This window comes from Pelodiscus sinensis, chromosome 8 (genome assembly GCF_049634645.1).
Source record: "Pelodiscus sinensis isolate JC-2024 chromosome 8, ASM4963464v1, whole genome shotgun sequence".
Lineage (NCBI taxonomy): Eukaryota > Metazoa > Chordata > Testudines > Trionychidae > Pelodiscus > Pelodiscus sinensis.
In genome coordinates this window covers 32,898,052-32,915,693 of record NC_134718.1, presented here as the reverse complement: position 1 = coordinate 32,915,693, position 17,642 = coordinate 32,898,052, and the positions used below count along the sequence as shown (strand labels likewise).

General features: G+C 42.8%; 1 protein-coding gene across 3 annotated transcripts in view; it reads left to right on the top strand.

Moving 5' to 3' along the window:
* MICU1 (mitochondrial calcium uptake 1) overlaps nucleotides 1-17,642 on the top strand; it is a 221,071-nt gene that overhangs the window by 200,585 nt on the left and 2,844 nt on the right. For all 3 annotated transcript variants that reach the window (XM_075935002.1, XM_075935003.1, XM_075935004.1), the window contains one exon: nucleotides 8,741-8,830. In XM_075935002.1, the coding sequence (XP_075791117.1) occupies nucleotides 8,741-8,830 (90 nt within the window). The remainder of the gene's footprint in view (nucleotides 1-8,740; nucleotides 8,831-17,642) is intronic.

Here is a 17,642-nt window from a genome sequence, read left to right as displayed (position 1 = left end):
CTCACACCATCTTCTGCACCCCAGTCCCTTACCCCGTGTGCCCTTCTGTACCCAACCTCCATCCTAGATCCCACATCTCCTCTACAGCAAAGTGCTGCCCCTTGACCACTTTCCAAAATTTTGGAGTGGCCCCCCACCAAAAATTATTGCCCACCCCTGTTTTAGACTAAGTGTCTTGGAAAACTGAGTGGATTTGTTTTTAATTGAAGCTGCCTTGTATCAATCATTGGTAATGTCTTGTACTAATAAACTGAATTTGTGATTTCCTTTTCCCTTCTCAACATCCTGGAAACCTTGTCCATTTACAAAATTATAGGGACAGGTTTTCAGATGCATATGCACCAACACAGACTCACAAATAGCTAATTGCACATACCTATGTGCATACTAGTTGGGGTGTTTGCACATTAGGGTTGAGCACATTAAGTGTGCTTGTGTAATGCCAACAAATCCTGGTCATTGGCAGGCATGACAGAACCTGGGACTTCTGAGGCATAGTATATCCTCTGCTGCATAAGCTAAAACCCCCATGACTCTGAGCCAGGAGTAGCAGACTTCTCAGCCTCTAGGTGATCTAGATATCACTGGAGGAGCACAGCACCATACCCAGCAGGAATAGGTGGTGTATGCTCATCTGAAAACATGGCCCATGATTGGTACTCTCTTAAAGCTTGTATTTTGTTACTTCATACCTTTTCAGGTTCCTCTGTTACTATATCAAATTGATTGTAGTAGAATGTCAGGGTGTATCTGATGCGATTGGCACCAATGACATATTTAAGCTAGAAATTACTTGCTGATTTCACCACTTATATCCTCCATCAAATTTATAAATATTGTGTTGTATGAAGCAGATAATTAATATTAACATTCAGCTCTTACATCCCTATTCATGTATCTTAAAGTACATAGTAAGCTGATTTATTTCTATTCAGTGTTTAGGAACATTTTCTTATCTTTTTTGGTAGTAACAAGGAGACATCCAGGCTGGAAGCCACAAACAATGACACTCGATACATTTGGAATGGGATTGTGTGAAGAGAATATTGAGAATAAATTATAGCATAGTGTGTTCACAGGAACTCGACTTCTCTAAAATATTTAACAATAATAAATGAATGTATAAAGCCTCATTTTGCCACAGATACTTAAGGTTCTTTTTCGAGATGCATCCCTGGGGGTGTTCCACATCAGGTGTAGAGCATCCCAGCATCTCTGGATGGAGTTTCTTGAAGCAGTGTTTCAGGGGGTTGTACATGCACGGCGCACAGGCTCCCTCGGGAGCTATGCACACGTGCGGTGCTCCCCCTTCCCCTTCAGTTCCTTTCTACCGTCCCCGTCTGCAGACGGAACTCGGCAGTGCTCTCCTCAGAAACCAATTGTTAAAATAGTTAGTTGTTAGTGTTAGTGTTCTTACTGTTTCTTTTATTTAGACTAGATTAGTAGTACAGTAGTTTAAAAAAAAAAAAAGCGGTGCGAGTCTTGAACTGCCGCCACAGCTACAAGCCAGTATGAATTCTCCTAGCTTCAAACGCTGCGCGCTCTGTAAAGACACGATGTCTGCCTCTGACAGGCATGATGCCTGTCTCAAATGCTTGGGGACCTCTCACTCTGAGAGCTTGTCCCCATTGTACTAAAATGAAAGTGAGGTCTCACAAAGACAAGGAGCTTAAACTGAAAATGCTCCTCAACAAGAACAGCAAGTGACATGCCTCTGACCCAGGCTCTGGGCAGAGTATTAAATCCAAGAACGATAAGCTTAAGCCCTCTAAGAGAAGGGTTAGCTCGTTACCTCAGCAACCCACCAAGAGGCATTCTGAGGTAAAAAAAAGTCAGACCACTCAGGTAAGAACGGTCTGAGCACGTTTGACCAACCAGGTACTTCGGGCGAACAGCGTAATAAGCCAGAAAGTGCTTCAAACGCTGCCCTTACAGAGGCAACAGGCCATTCTGTGCCATCCTCAGAAACCCCAGTAATGCTGACCATTATGGCAGCTCCACCGATATTTCAGCCTCTCACGATGGCACCTAGAGAAGGGATAGAGCATTCAGTCAATACCGCCCCTTCCTCTCAACTATTAGGGGCAATAGCTCGCCCTCTCAGCTCTGCAGTAAAAATGGGCTCCTCTCAGCTAGCTCAGCCCCCCGCATCACAAACTCCCGATCATGTACTTGGAGAATAAAGACTTGCAGATTGAATCAACCCTGCACTCCCCTATTTTGAGTGAAGACAGATACATTCAGTTACTGCTTTCCAATGACTCATATCCGCCATCTCCCCTCTTACACGAAGAGGGAGAGGATTTCAATGCTTTTTCACCACAATTGTCCCCTGATTCAGAAGAGTCACTGGGGACACATAGTCACATGAAACCAGACCTTATCAGAGCGTAAATGACCCCTTGGGCTCCCTATCTGTGGATGCCTCCCTTCCCCCACCTATGGCATAACCCCCACACTGGCAAATGTGGAACCAACCTTCACAACAGCACAGAAAGAGACCATTTAAAACTAAACAAATAGATAAGCCTCTTTTACGCTCTACAGAATCTTCTCTCAGACATGTTAGGAGGAGTGATAATGAGAGTCAATATTCCCCTATGTCAGCAATGGGATCTTTGGCTCACACAACATCATTAGCTGATATGGGGGAGGCAGTTCTGCCTCCCTCAGCTAATGCTTCGAAGGATGTCTCCTCTTTCCAAGACCTATTTAAAAGAGTTGCACAAAATCTAAATATCCCTGTGGAGGAAGTACAGGATACTCCTCACAAGCTCACTAACATCCTACAATCCAGCTCATCAACAAAAATTGCTCTTCCTATCAATCCAGCTATCCTTCAACTTGCAAAAACTTTGACAGACACCTACCTCGATTTCCCCCTATGAACAGAAAGGCAGACCAAAAGTATTATGTGCCGCCCAAGGGATCCGAATTTCTCTTCACACATCCCCACTCCCCACCCCCCAATTCCCTTGTGGTGGATGTTGCACTGCAAAGAAATAAGCAGCAAAATCGCTCAACCCCATCTGACAAAGACAATAAAAGATTAGATTCATTTGGTAAAAGAGTGTATGCTTCACACTCCAACTGAGGGTAGCAAATTATTCAGCCCTGCTTGGTAAATACGATTACAACAATTACATGAAAATGAACACATTTATTGTTGATCTGCCTGAAAGCAAAAAAGCACATTTCAAAGCCGTTGTCTCTGAAGGGCAAATAATTTTGCGAATAGCATTGCAAGTGGCTCCTGACACAGCAGACAACCACAAGATCAATGGCTACAGCCGTCACTATGTGGTGGGCCTTCTGGTACAACTTCTTAGCCTTCCCTTGACAGCTACAGCCAGCGGTGGAAGACTTGCCATTTGAAGGGGAAATCCTCTTCTCCACAAAGACTAACAAAGTTCTTCAATCCATGAAGGACTCCAGAGCCATTCTCTGATCCTTGGGTATCCAGACTCCTGCAACAAGAACGAGACAATATAGGTACCAACCGTATCACAGATCAAGGTACCAGCAGCCCCCTTTCCAGTACCACAGTCAAGAACAACCCCCTTACCAACAGCGGGGTCGAAATAGATAGCAGAGACGATGGTACCAGACTAATACCCCCAACCGTCCAGGACAATACAATAAGCAAATTTGAAAATACAGTCGAGGGACCGAAAACCAGAACACCATCTCTAGAACTTCAGAATTGCTCCAAACTTTTTCATTTTAATTTACTCTCCTTCTTTCGTCAATGGGAATTAATTACCTCAGACAAATGGGTACTACAAACTGTCTTCCTCCCATCCCCTCCCCCAACCTCCTATCCCATCTCTTTTCGGGGACCCATCTCACGAGATCGTTTTGCAACAAGAGATAGATCACCTCTTACAAATAGGAGCCATAGAACCAGTTCCACCACAATTCCGCAGAACAGGTTTTTATTCCCATTATTTTCTCATAGAGAAGAGGGCTGGCAGGTGGAGACCCATCCTAGACCTCAGATCCCTAAACAGATACATAAGGAAACAGAGATTTAAAATGGTTACCCTGAACACAATTATTCCAGCTCTGGAGACGGGCGACTAGTTTTCCTTTCCGACTTACAAGATGCATATTTTCATATTTCTATCAGACCATCTCATAGGCGTTTTCTCCATTTCACTTTAGGTCCAAACCATTTTCGGTAGACGGTCCTACCATTCAGTCTCTGCAGCTCCAAGAGTATTTTCCAAGATCCTAGCGGCAGTCACTGCCCACCTCAGGAGACAAGGAGTTACCATATATCCCTACCTGGACGACTGCCTAGTCAAAGCAAGGTCCAGACATGAGTACCACCAATACATTCATATGGTGCTAGACTGCTTTCACTCTCTAGGACTCCTAATGAACCACCCCAAGTCAATGCTTACACCCTCGCAGTCCATCCAATTTATTGGGGCACACCTCAACTCTGTCACAACCAGAGCCTCCCTCCCACCCGACAGATCCACTCACATCAGGCATCTGGCACTATTCCTCCAGAACATGCCTACAGACACCTCACTCGACTGCTTCCTACTTCTGGGCCATATGGCTTCCTGCAACCCGGTAGTGCCCAACTCGAGATTATTTATGTGGTGTTTTCAAGGCTGGCTCTTAACTCAGTACAAGCCAAGCATCCATTCATTGACAAAGAGACTAACAATGCCTCCACCAGTCAAGGCATCATTAAAATGGTGGACAAAGGAGTCCAACCTAACTGTGGGCACACCCTTCCAATCCACAGAGCCCACAGTGGTCATCGCCACAGATGCCTCACTCACAGGGTGGGGCACTCACATGGAAGGAAAAACAGCTCAAGGCCTATGGTCTTCTGCGGAACGTGCTCTGCATATAAATATTTTAGAACTCAGAGCTGTCTTCCTAGCATGTCAAAAACTGCTCCCTCAAGTAAAATGGATACATGTCCTTGTCTTCATGGACAACACGGCATGCATGTTCTATGTAAACCAGCAAGGCGGAGCATGATCACAGCACCTGTGCAAAGAAGCTACAGCCCTTTGGAACTGGGCCATAGCATGGGATATCTGTTTATCTGCATGCTATCTACCCGGGGCTCTCTATACAACAGCAGATGCCCTAAGCAGAGCTCTTTCCCAGGAACACAAATGGGAGATGGACCATACAACCCTGATGGGAGTATTCAACCCATGGGGCCACCCCTGCATAGATCTGTTTGCCACCAGATCCAACAAAAAATACACAATGTATTGTTCCAGAGCGGGCATAGGCAAACTATCCTTAGGAGACACTCTGATTCTACCATGAAATGCACCCCTGCTATATGCATTCCCCCCCTTTCCCCTCCCCAATAGAGTCATCATAAAGATACAGAGGGACAAAGCAAATATCATCCTCATAGCCCCATGTTGGCCGTGCCAACCTTGGTTTCCCCTACTACTCAGGATGACACACAGCCATTCAATCTTGCTACCGCAAGGACCTCACATCCTCTATCACCCACAAATCAGGACACCTCACCCTGAACTCCTGATGCTCCATCTAAAAGCATGGCACCTCAGTGGTTCACTAGCATAGTGTTCCCACCAAGTCCATGAGGTTCTCCTGCACAGCAGAGCTCCTGCAACAAGGAAAACATACATCAGTAAATGGATGTGTTTTACACACTGGGCCAGTGAGCGCAATATATCACCGCAAACAGCCCCACTCCAGGTAATCCTGGAATATTTACTGCACCTAAAACAATCTCAACTCTCCTTAGCCTCAATTAGAGTGCACCTAGCAGCTATAACCACATTCCATGCACCACTGGATGACACCACTTTATTTGCACACCCCACAACTAAACACTTTTTGAAGGGTCTTCTACAAGCTCTATACCCTGACGTGTCTCCCCCACAAGAACCATGGGACCTCCACCTAGTATCAACAACATTAACAATACAACTCTTTGAACTTATGGCCACATGCTCCTTGCTCCACTTAACGCTCAAAACGTTCCTAGAGGCTATTACTTCAGCGTGCAGAGTAAGTGAACTGGCCATGCTTATGTCTGGTCCACCCTTTACCATTTTTCTTAAAGACAGAGTATATATGCGGCTGCACCCCAAATTTTTACCTAAGGTCCACACAGCCTTTCACATCAACCAGACAATACACCTACCTGTGTTTTTCCCAAAGCCCCATGCCAATGCCTTTGAAGCACAGATGTGCACACTCAATGTCAAGAGAGTTCTCTCCTTCTATATTGACAGAACAAAGTCATTCAGATCCTCCCCACATATGTTTGTTTCCATTGCAAACCATAACATGGGGAAGAAAATATCACAAAGACTATCCCATTGGATCTTGAAATGCATCAATATATGCTACTCACTTAATGACTTACCTCCACCTGCTCCAATCCGAGCGCACTCTACGGGTATGTCTAGACTACATGGCTCTGTTGACGTCAACCTCATTTCACGAGGCATACCAGAGTGATCGACAAAGGCTTCCCTTGTCGACCACGGCGCGTCCAGACTGCCCTGCTGTGCTGCCAAACAGCTGATCCGCACAGCGCGGCGGCCATTTTGATGTAAATGAAGCAGCGATTATTTAAATCACCGCTTCATTTTCCTATGTCTAGTAAACTCATCTACATGGCTCCGTCGACAGAGCCATGTAGTCTAGACATACCCTACAAGAGCAGTGGCAACCTCGGTCGCATACCTCAGGAAAGTTCCACTGGAGGACATTTGCACGGTGGCAACATAGTCCTCGGATCACACCTTCACAAAACATTACTCCGTTGCTCCTGGTCCTTTACGACACACTGAAGTAGCAAAAGCTGTCTTCCAAACAGCATACTTACCGGAACCGAAGTCCCTACTTCCATAAGATAGACTGCTTGTAGTCACCTGATGTGGAGCACCCCCCAGGGACGCCTCTTGAAGAAGAAAAAGAGGTTACTTAACTCCTGTAACTGAGATTCTTCGAGATGAGCATCCCTGAGGGTGCTCTACTACCCTCCCTTCCTCCCCTCTACTTCGGAAACTTTAACAAAAAAAAGCAATCATGTAAATTACGCTCCTCCACCAGTTCCGGATAGAGAAGGGACTGGAAGGGGGAGGCTGTGTGCACATAGCTACTGAGGGAGCCCACACGCTCCATGTGCCGTGCATGCGTGGTCCCCTCAGACACTATTTCAAGAAACTCCGTCCAGAGGCTCCCCAGGGATGCTCATCTCAAAGATCGTCAGTTACAGGAGGTGAGTAACCTCCTTTTCTGTACAACATAATAACAAATTAAAATAACAATGATAATTAAACCCATCCTTTTAAAATAAAGGGAAACCAAAACCATGTCAGTGTTCTTCATTCCTAACCTGCATCACTCCTAGTCACTTCTTTTGTACTGTTACTTTTTTAAATTAGAATTGGAAAACAAATCATAATAAATATCAGCATAAGACTGTACAAATAACCACCACTTAATCCTCCCCACTTTGTCTTCTATAATCTAGTTATCAGCCCCAAAAGAGAAAATGGAGGTAGCTGAATGCAACCAGTGTGATTGTATAATAGTTATATATTATGCTAAGCCATTGATTTTTTGTACAGCAGGAACTACTATAGCAGCCATGCTGAATTTTGTGTGTTGTGACATGGATTGCTGGCCACTAGGAACTCTGATGAAACTACCAAATGGCTTTTCAGTTGGGGCCTGAACTCAATCTTTAGACTGAGATGCCACTAACCTTGCCATGAGCTCTCATTACTTCATGTTGCAAGTTTAATATTACACACCTCTATAAAGCCTATAATTTTCACAGATGCTGGAACTGGCTTTTCGGAGTTTGTATTGGTTATGGACTGCTTAAAAGGAAAACAGTATTCAGTCTTCAGGAACCCAGTGTTGCAAAGATGACAATTCATATGTTTTTTTCAACACTGGGGAAAAATAGCCTTTTTATTGACCATGCAAGGAATAAAGACCTGTGAGCAGGTTTAGGTGGGAATATATATGTGGAGAATTTGCTTTCATTCTGATGCGTTCATCTCATTTCAAGGAGCAAAAAGTTAAAAGATCCACATTTCAAGTTACATAGAATATGCAAACAAAGAAGAAGCAGTACTTTTGGAGGGTGGGTGGTTTTCTTTTATGTTTACAAAATCAGTGATTAATGCTTTTGCTTCAGTAAAAATAATAGCAACATTTCAAGATTCATCAGCATCCCTGTGGGTATGTCTACACAGCAGGGCTAAAGTCGAATTAAGGTACGCAACTTGAGCTACATCAATCGTATAGCTTAAGTCAAAATAGCTTAACTCAGCTTTTGGCGCTATCTGTGCAGCAGGAAGTCGAAGGAAGAGCACTCTTCTTTTGACTTCCGTTACTCCTCAGAAAATGAAGGTTACAGGAGTCAGAGTAAGATGTCCTCCAGCTTGACGTTATTTCGAAATAATGGCTTGTAATGTTGACATGCTCCTTGTTATTTTGTAATAACATCAGTTATTCTGAAATAACGCTGCTGTGTAGTCATAGCCTATGACAACAAAGCACTGTGCCTGAATAGTGTAGGAACACAGATCTTTTAAGGAGATTGATTTCAAGGTGAGAGTTGAACAGATTGGAGAAAAAATTTAATTTAAAACATCCTCAGAAAAATACTTTGGATGATAGCTTTTTGTAAAACGCTATTTCCTGTGGAAGATGAAAGATTACTGCATTCTATTACTAATGTATCCTTATTTTATTTCAGTCACCATGCAGCAAGTAGCCAGGACAGTGGCAAAGGTGGAGCTCTCAGACCATGTATGTGATGTGGTGTTTGCACTTTTTGATTGTGATGGTGAGTGGTTTTAATTTACTATAAATTAGTCTGACCTTTTCATATTCCCAGCATGTGTGTTTTGTAGTTTATTTGTATTTAAAAAAAAACTTAAAAGAATTAGGTTATAAAAACTAAATATTATATTTGTACATTTCAATAATATTTTCAAGGGATGAGTTGGATTGTATCTGACAAACCTTTTATCAGCACCAGAGCACTCTCCTATTGTTCCCCACTTTACAAATTATAATGTAGAGAAATATTAAAACACAATAAAAAGAGGCAGTCAAAATGAATGAGATTGAGATTTTTTTCTCCCCCAGTCCAATTGGCTTTTTATCTGTTGTTTTCATTTCTGCTCTCCAGTTTATCAATATCATGAAAATACTGATAGACTTCAGGCTTCCATGGCATTGTTACCCATTTCATGGTGGTATTTGCTGTTCCCTTCACACTGTATTATAGTTTGCTGTTTGTGTTGTGGTCTGTTTTAAAAGCTCATATCTTTCCAGAGGGTTTCGTTAATGGCATTCAGTGTTCTCTGAGAGTTTTCATATGTCTAACTTAAGAGTTTGAATAGCTCACTGCAGAGAGAAAGGAGACTATCCTCTGCTCCCAGAAACACCATTTGTTTAACAAAAGTAGCAATTATGGCCTATTGTTGGCAATAAGAATATTTAGCACTAACAGTATTTTACATTTACACTAGCTAATTAATGATAGCAATGTGCATTGCCAAGCAAGAAGCTTGGAATTTATTCCCAGTAGTTTGCTTTTTCTGGCCTGCCCTTGTCACTCAGAAGCAATTTCAGGTTGATTAATGAGGAAAATCATGAAGCTCAGAAGGGAGTCTCCAGCCAAACAGGATGATGAATACAGTGCAGGTCTCAAAAGTGGGAACTGAAAAATTGAAGTGGAAGAGATCAGAACTCCTCCAGCAGGGACACTGAATTAGTAAGTAGTGGTTAACTCAGTGGACAACTCAGTAAATAGATACACTGGGCCCTTACGAGCAGAACCAAAGTTCAATTAAAGAAACTAAGAACCATACTCTGTCATGCTGAATTAGGTTTGCGATCTCATAAGTAAGGATGATATTCCTGCAGTGCTGGTTTTCAATATCCCACTAACTAGTTTAATTTTTCTCTTGTGGACAGAAACTTAGGGTTGTATGTTCTTCTCTGTGAAGAGTAACAGAAACATTCAAAACTGCAGTATATATGCCAGCCCTTCAAATACTCAAGTAAAACATGACATTTTGGTAATAATTGGATTTTGCAAACCACAGAGCATCCTCTGGGCAATGGCATTTTGTGGAATAAGTAATGAGTGTTAGTCGTTCTTGCACTGTGAAAGTGAATATACTTAACTACAGATTCACTGTGATCATGTCTGCATAATGTGCGGCAAGCCAGAACTTAGTGCCATTTGTAATGAGACCAGTAAGACTGACTACTTCATGACAATGTAACTCTGAATATGGAAGTTCATTTGCAGCCCGTCAGTGAATATATTGGGTACTTTGTTTAACCAGCTTATGATCCTGAGATGTTGCACTTTTCTATGACATTATGGCTGGAAATCAAGCCAGAAGTTGGGAATGGATGATGGGATGGATGGATCACTTAGGGTGTGTCTAGACTACCTAGTTTTGTCGACAAAAGTGGACTTTTGTCGACAAAACTATACCAGCGTCTACACTACCGCTGAGTTCTGTCGACATAACGTCGACAGAACTCAGCAGTTTTGTCGACGCTGGTATACCTCATTTTACAAGGCATAACACCTTCTGTCAACAGAACTCTGTCGACAGAAGGTGTTATTGCCTGTAACACTGCGTCCAGACTACAGAGTTCTGTCGACAAAGCAGCTTGCTTTGTCGACAGAACTCAATGTGTCTGGACGCTCTTTGTCGACGGAAGTTTTGTCGACAGTATCTGTCGACAAAACTTCCGTCGACAAAACGCGGTAGTCTAGACGTACCCTTAGTGATTACCTCTTCTATTTATTCCCTGTGAAGCATCTGCCGCTGGCCACTGTTGGAAGACACTGGGCTAGATGACCATTTGTCTGACTTAGTATGGCTGTTCTTATCAAATACTACTGCTCAACTGGAGAAGCTGATGAGCCAACTCACAATCATTCCAGCTTCTTGACAACACTGTCACAAAATATACCTTCCTTATGTAATTAGCACTTACATGGCATTTTACATTTTCAGAGTACAGTTATCATAGTATTTCTTTGAGGTACATAATAGTAAATAAGAGTTATCGTTATTATACATCTGGGGAAACTGAGTTTAGTAAATCCATAGGGCAAATCATTGGCAGAGCCAAGAATATAACCCAGGAAAATTCACTGTATCTCTAGTTATTCATTGGTAAATCAGGTGCTTTTGTTTCAAATATTTGTATAATAATGATTCATTACTTTTTGTTTGTTTTCTTTTAATATAGAGTACGTTTATTGTGTCCTCAAAAGGGTAAATGTGCTCACTATCTAAAGATATCCAGGAGACTGTGATATCACCCTTTTTGATATGTTGTCTATTCTCTGATACGGCATATGTGCGAATATATATTTTTTTGTTCACTGTTGCTTAAACTATAAATGCACAAAATATTCCTCTTTGCAAGTGTGTCCCTCTATATCCTCTCTTGCTTCCAGCTTCACATTCTTCCTTGTAACTTTGGTGAAAGAAGGTTGAATCACATTTTTCCTAAGTAGTTCAATAGCAATTCGTAAGTGGATCTGCAAGGCAGATATTTTGATCTGTAATTAGAGTGAATTGAAATGCATCCAAATGGTTTCCATTTGCATACTCTCAGAGGAGATTCTGTTTAATGTTTTGATACCAAATCTTTAGAAGAAATGACTGTTGCTGTTAGAGACATCTCTTCAAAGATAGGAATATAGCATAAAAGCAGACACAGATCTCTTCTGTTTCATTTAGCCTATGTATACAGACTTTTCTAAATATGTAGAGCCATAGGGAAAATTTTGCTCTTCTCTTGATACTTTGCTGGAATTTCATGACCCTGATTTGCCTTTGGGCACAAACAAAACAGAAAACCCACCTAAAATACAAATTATTAATTCATTAAATATATAAATATGCTCCTATTGTCTGCCAGCAAGATGTTACCTGTTTTGTTCTAAAATACATCGGAGGAATTGATCAGCTCATACCTTAAAAATGAAGTCACCAGTTTATTTCCTTAACATGGTAGCTAGTCCTGATGGGGTGGGGGCAGGGAGGAAGTGCTAAGAAAATGAGACTTTTGTGGTCTTAAATGAGATTACACAGTTTCATACTAGACATAGTTATGTGGTTGTCTTTCTATCAGATAATATAGAAGATAAAGATGGTAATATTTGATTAAAAGGTGAACTTCAGGTAGACAAAAGGATTGTTATAAATCAACACAAAGAGCAGAAAATAAAGTTAGCAATGAGACCCTGTTTTAGGCATAATTATGGAAGTTTTCTAGTTCCTTGTATTTATGTACACAAAGTGCAGAAAGCACATGGGAGTACTTTGTTCAGAGAGTTGTATTTCCAAAAGTCATTTTCAAGCCTCTTGAAACCAGTCTGAATCAATAATATCCTGTACCATGGATTTTATTGGGCTTCTCTGCCAGCGCATCATTAAAGCCACAGGAAATTGGACTAAGTACCTGTAGCCAGATTATTTAAAACAAAAACTGTTTGTTAGAGCTTTTTAAATCAGGATGGCCTCAAAGCTTTGCTTCCTTGGAGTATTTCTTGATTTACATGCAGAGTGGGCAAGGGACAGACTCTATAGCAAAAATACAATTAGGAAGAGACAGGCTGTCTCTTGAGCAAGAGTCTGAATGACAGACATGAAGTGGGAAGAAGCACTGGGCATAGAACTGTCAAGAATCCTTTCTTCTTTCCTTGTCAAGAGAAAGGAAACTTGGGGAAACAAACGTATGCCTACAAAATTGATAGTAAACTAGACAAGCTTTTTAGAGACCGAAATATATTCCAATTCATTCGAAGACAAAGGCAATGCATCATGTTGTGTATCTGAATCTGAGAATATTCCTTTCTGAGTCTCTCCGTATTTTCAGTACAAATTGCAGGGATTGTAAATTACCCATAAAAATTGGCTATTGACTAAAACTTGCCAAAATGAGTTCACCTCTAGGAAGTTTTTAAAATTATCTTTCTCAAAGATTGTGACGCTTTTTAAATTACTGCAGTGCAAAAAAGTCCTCTCGAGTTTCCATGTTCACAATACCCACATCTCCACTTCTAACTTTATAAAGTTTCAGTTTTGTTGTAATTATCCTTTTTTTATCTTCCATATTTCTTTTGATAAGTCTCCCATCTTGGCAGATCTCTCCTTGTTCATTTTTCCATCTAAGATCCCAAGTGCCAGTTCTGTGTGTGGTTCAGTACCAAGGTTCAGAGGCTGGAGTTTCAGCTTGTACCTAAGGTTTCATTGTGTTAGTCTGCTGAAGTCAAACCCTCATCATAGCAGTTTAGAGAAAGCTGTTTGTAACTCTTCATAGTCAGCTTTGGACTTAAATATCTTGAGTAATTTTGTACTGTCTGCAAACATTGCCACCTCATTGTTTACCCCTTTTTCTAATCTTTTAAGAATATGTTGAACAGCACTGGCCTCAGTACAGATCCTGCTATTTACCTCTCTCTCAATGTGAAAACTCACAGTTTCCTGTCACTTAACCACAAGAGGACCTTCCCTTTAATCCAGGGGTCTCCAACCTTTTTAACCACAAGATCACTTTTTCAGTTTAAGTGCAATGTAAGATCTACCTCAAACCCAAATACCCTTGCCCTGCTTCCTTCCCCCTTCTCTGAGGCCCTGCCCATTCCACCCCTTCTCTGGGGCCTCGCCCTGCTCGCTCCATCCTCCTTCCTCTCCAAATCTCATTCACTTTCACTTTCACCAGGCTGGGGTAGCAGGTTGGATGCAGGCTCTGGCCTTGGGCTAAAGGGTTCAGAGTGTGGGAGGGGACACCCTGCAGATAGGGCAGAGGGTGGACTAGAGGATAGGGCATTTGCTTGCGAAGCACAGAGTGGTGGGGTCAAGTCCTGCCCCTGCCCATCCTAGGAGCGGCGGTATAACCAACACAGGCTGTCCCAGGGATGGCCATGGCTCCTGCATTAGGAATGCAAGATAAAGGACCTGCTGAAAGTAGGGCAGTGGAGTGGGATCTCCAGTGAACTAGGGATAGGAATCAGACTCTGGAGCACAGAATGGTGGGTTCAATCCCACCCAAGCAGCAGCCAGGTAACCAACACAGGCTGCCCTAGAGATGGAGCTGGCTCCTGCATTAGGAAAGCAGGATAAGGGACCCTCAGGAGGTGGGGTGGGTTCTGGAGTGGACCAGCACAGTGTTTCTCAACCAGTGGTACAAGTAGTGTTAGGGGTACTCAAGAGAAGTCGGGGGGAGTATAACAACTGAAATGTGGAGAAAACTGAATTTTTCTTTGAAGTTTTACAGTAAGCACTTGATCATTTTTGTACTTTTTACACCCCTCAAAAATTTCATCATCTACTCTGCTACAATTAAGTTGTTTAAACAAATGTGTTGCAATGGTAGAAAAAAAATTGTGTGTCTGAAAAATGTAGGTACTGGGGGTACTTATAATTTTTTTTAAAGGGATACTTTATTTTTTAAAAAAAAGTTGAGAAACACTAGACTAGGGGATAGGGCATTTGCCTGGGGAGGGCAGGGCTTTGGGCTTGAGAATCACCCATCCACCCTGGGGAGTGACCCGACAGCTGCCCCAGGGATGGAGCAGCAGTGGTAAGGCAGACTTACTCCTGCTCTGGCCCTGAAGCAAGTGGCATGTACAGCAGTGGTTCTACATGCTGCCCCCCATCTAGAGGCCCCAACCCCACTGGCCTCAGTTCTCCATTATTGATCGGTGGGAGCTGCAAGAGCAGCATCCATAGACCAGGACTGCAATTGGGGACCCCCTGCTCTGACTCCCTCAGGGGCTGCAGGGACATGCCAGGCACTTCCAGGAGCATAATTATCACAGGGATAGTTACTCCAGATTTGACAGGTTCGGCATTTTAGAACGCATTGCTCAAAGAATTAAATTTAAGCGTAAGAGAAATGAAAGTTATGAAATGCACAGGTCAGTCAAAAACAAAAAATAAAACACTTTGCAAGTAGTAAAAGTAACAACTACCCCCATGTATGTGTTGGGTCAGGAGATGAGAGGGAAGGACAATGTGTGTTTGTGAGAATGACAGCAACACACAGTGTGTGTGAGTGACAGAGATTTGCACTGCCAAGCTCCCTCCATCCCCTTCTCCCTGTGTGGAGACAGGGTACAGGAGTGGGCGGAGGAGGGCACCCTGACATCAGCGCCCCCCCCACCCTATCCCCCCCCCCCCCCCCACACACACACACACTGCACAGCAAGCAGGAGGCTCCCAAGGGGCAGCATGACAGTGGGTGGAGGGGCAACTCACTGATAGCTTCCCAGCCAAACCAGTCAGGATCCCCTGTCAAAGGCTCCAAGATCTACTGGCAGATCCCGATCTACTGGTTGGTGACCACTACTTTGATCTGAGCCTTTGATGAGGGACATTGTCAAAGGCTTTGGAAAAGTCCAAATATACTATATCCCCCCAGATCAATTTTGTCCACATGTTTGACCACATCCCCAAAGAATTCTAATAAATTGGTAAGGCATGATTTCTTTTTAGAAAAACCATGTTGATTTTTACTAACTATATCATGTTCATCTATGTGACTGATTAGTTTCAACAAGTTTGCCTGATACTGAAATTAGGCTTACTGGCCTGTACCTGTCAGTATCGCCTCTGGAACCATATTTAAAAATCAACATCATGTTAGCTATCTGCCAGACATTTGGTTCAGAGGCTGGTTTAAGCACTAAGTTATATATATATAGCACAGTTAGTAGTTTCATATTTGAGTTCCTTCAGAACTTTTTAGTCCTGGTAACTCATTGCTGTCTAATTTATCAATTTGTTCCAAAACCACCTCTATTGATACTTCAGTCTGGGACAGTTCCCAAGATTTATCATCTAAAAAGGATGGTTTTGGGGTAGGAATCGCTTTCACATCCTCTGCAGTGAAGACTGATTCGGTTGATTAATTTAGCTTCTCCACAATGTCCTTGTCTTCCTTGAGTGCTCCTTTAGCACTTCAGTTCTCCAGTGGTCCCCCTGACTGGCAGGCATCCTGCTTCTGAGGTAGTTAAAACAAATTTGCTCTTAGTTTGTGTCTTTCACTAGTTGCTCTTCAAATTCATTTTTGGCCTGTCTAATTAAACTTTTATATGTGACTTGGTGGAATTTATGCTTCTTTTTATCTTCCTCATTTGGATTTGACTTCGAATTTTTAAAGTTCTTTTTGTCTTTGATCCCTCATGTTCTGTTATTTAGCCATGGTGGAATTTTGGTTTGTTGTCTTACTGATTTTTTTTTTTTTTTAATTTGTGGTACACATTTAATTTGACCCTCTTACTATGTTGTTTTGAAATATTTCCATGAAGTTTGCAGACATTTCTCTCTTGGGATTATTCCTTTTCATTTCCATTTAACTAGCTTCCTCATTTTTGTGTGGTTTCCTTTTGTGAAGTTAAATGCTGCTATGATGGGTTTCTTTGATATTTTCCCCCTACTAGAATGGTAAATTTTAATTACATCCTGGTCACTATTGCTGAGTGGTTCACCTCTTGGACCAGATTCTGTGCATCATTTAGGACTATATAAAAATTACTTCTCCCCTTGTGGGTTCCAGGATTTGCTGCTCCAAGTAACAGTCAGATGTTGCCATGTGCTGCTTGATATAGGGATAAAAAAAATCTACCAAATTATAAATGATCACAGATGGGGCTCTGTTATGATCCACTGGATTTTTGCCACCTCTGAGTCTCACCAATGCCAACATTCAATGTCTGACCAACATGTGAAATTTTCCTTGTTGCTATGAAAATACAGGTTGTACTTCCAAAATCTGGGACTCTGGTCCAGCAACATCCATGGTCTGGCAGGGCCATGGATGCTTCTGGAGCAGAGAGCCCGGGGGCCTAAGGGCAGGAGGGCCAGTTAGGCAGGACATCAATGTTGGCAGCCCAGCTGAGGGTAGAGCGGGACTGGGGCCGGAGCCCTCCAGCAGCCCCCAGGAGTGCGGGGCCAGAGCCAGAGCCCCACAGCTGTCCCCAGCTGTGCGGTGCCTGTACTGGGGTTGCACAGGGCCAGGGTCAGAGCCCCAGCCCTGCAATTGCTTCCGGCTGCACAGGAGCGAAGCCCCACGGCAGGAGCTGGAACTTGTGCTACCCAGGGAGCCAGCAGTAGCTGGGCAAGCAGCCCAGCTAGGTTGGAGGGAATGGTGGGCAAGGCAGGATTGACTGCTGGGGTAGCCTGCCAGCAGCAGGTGATGGGCTTGGGGGCCGGTGTCAGGAGACCTCCCCTGGTCTGACAAATTCTCTTGTTTGAGACCAGTCAGGTCCCAATGATGCCGGACTGAAGAGGTCCAACTTGCACCAGATAAGTCCAACTCTAGCTTGAAAACTAAGTTCTTGAACGGGTCATAGAATGGAAATATAACAGCTTCTGCTGTCATGCATTTTGGTTTAAGAACATTGTGACATACTTTGTGATTGATTGCAATCAGGAGCATTAAGCATTTTGATAAAAGCAGTTATTGTTTCTATTAGTAATTGGGCCTTATCCAGAAAGGATGCAGAATTGTAATTGGTGATATAATAGTACTGTGAAAATTAAATCTCCAATTATTTGTCTCAGTTGATTGTCCTGAAATGATCCCCTGGGGCAAAGCATTTTTCT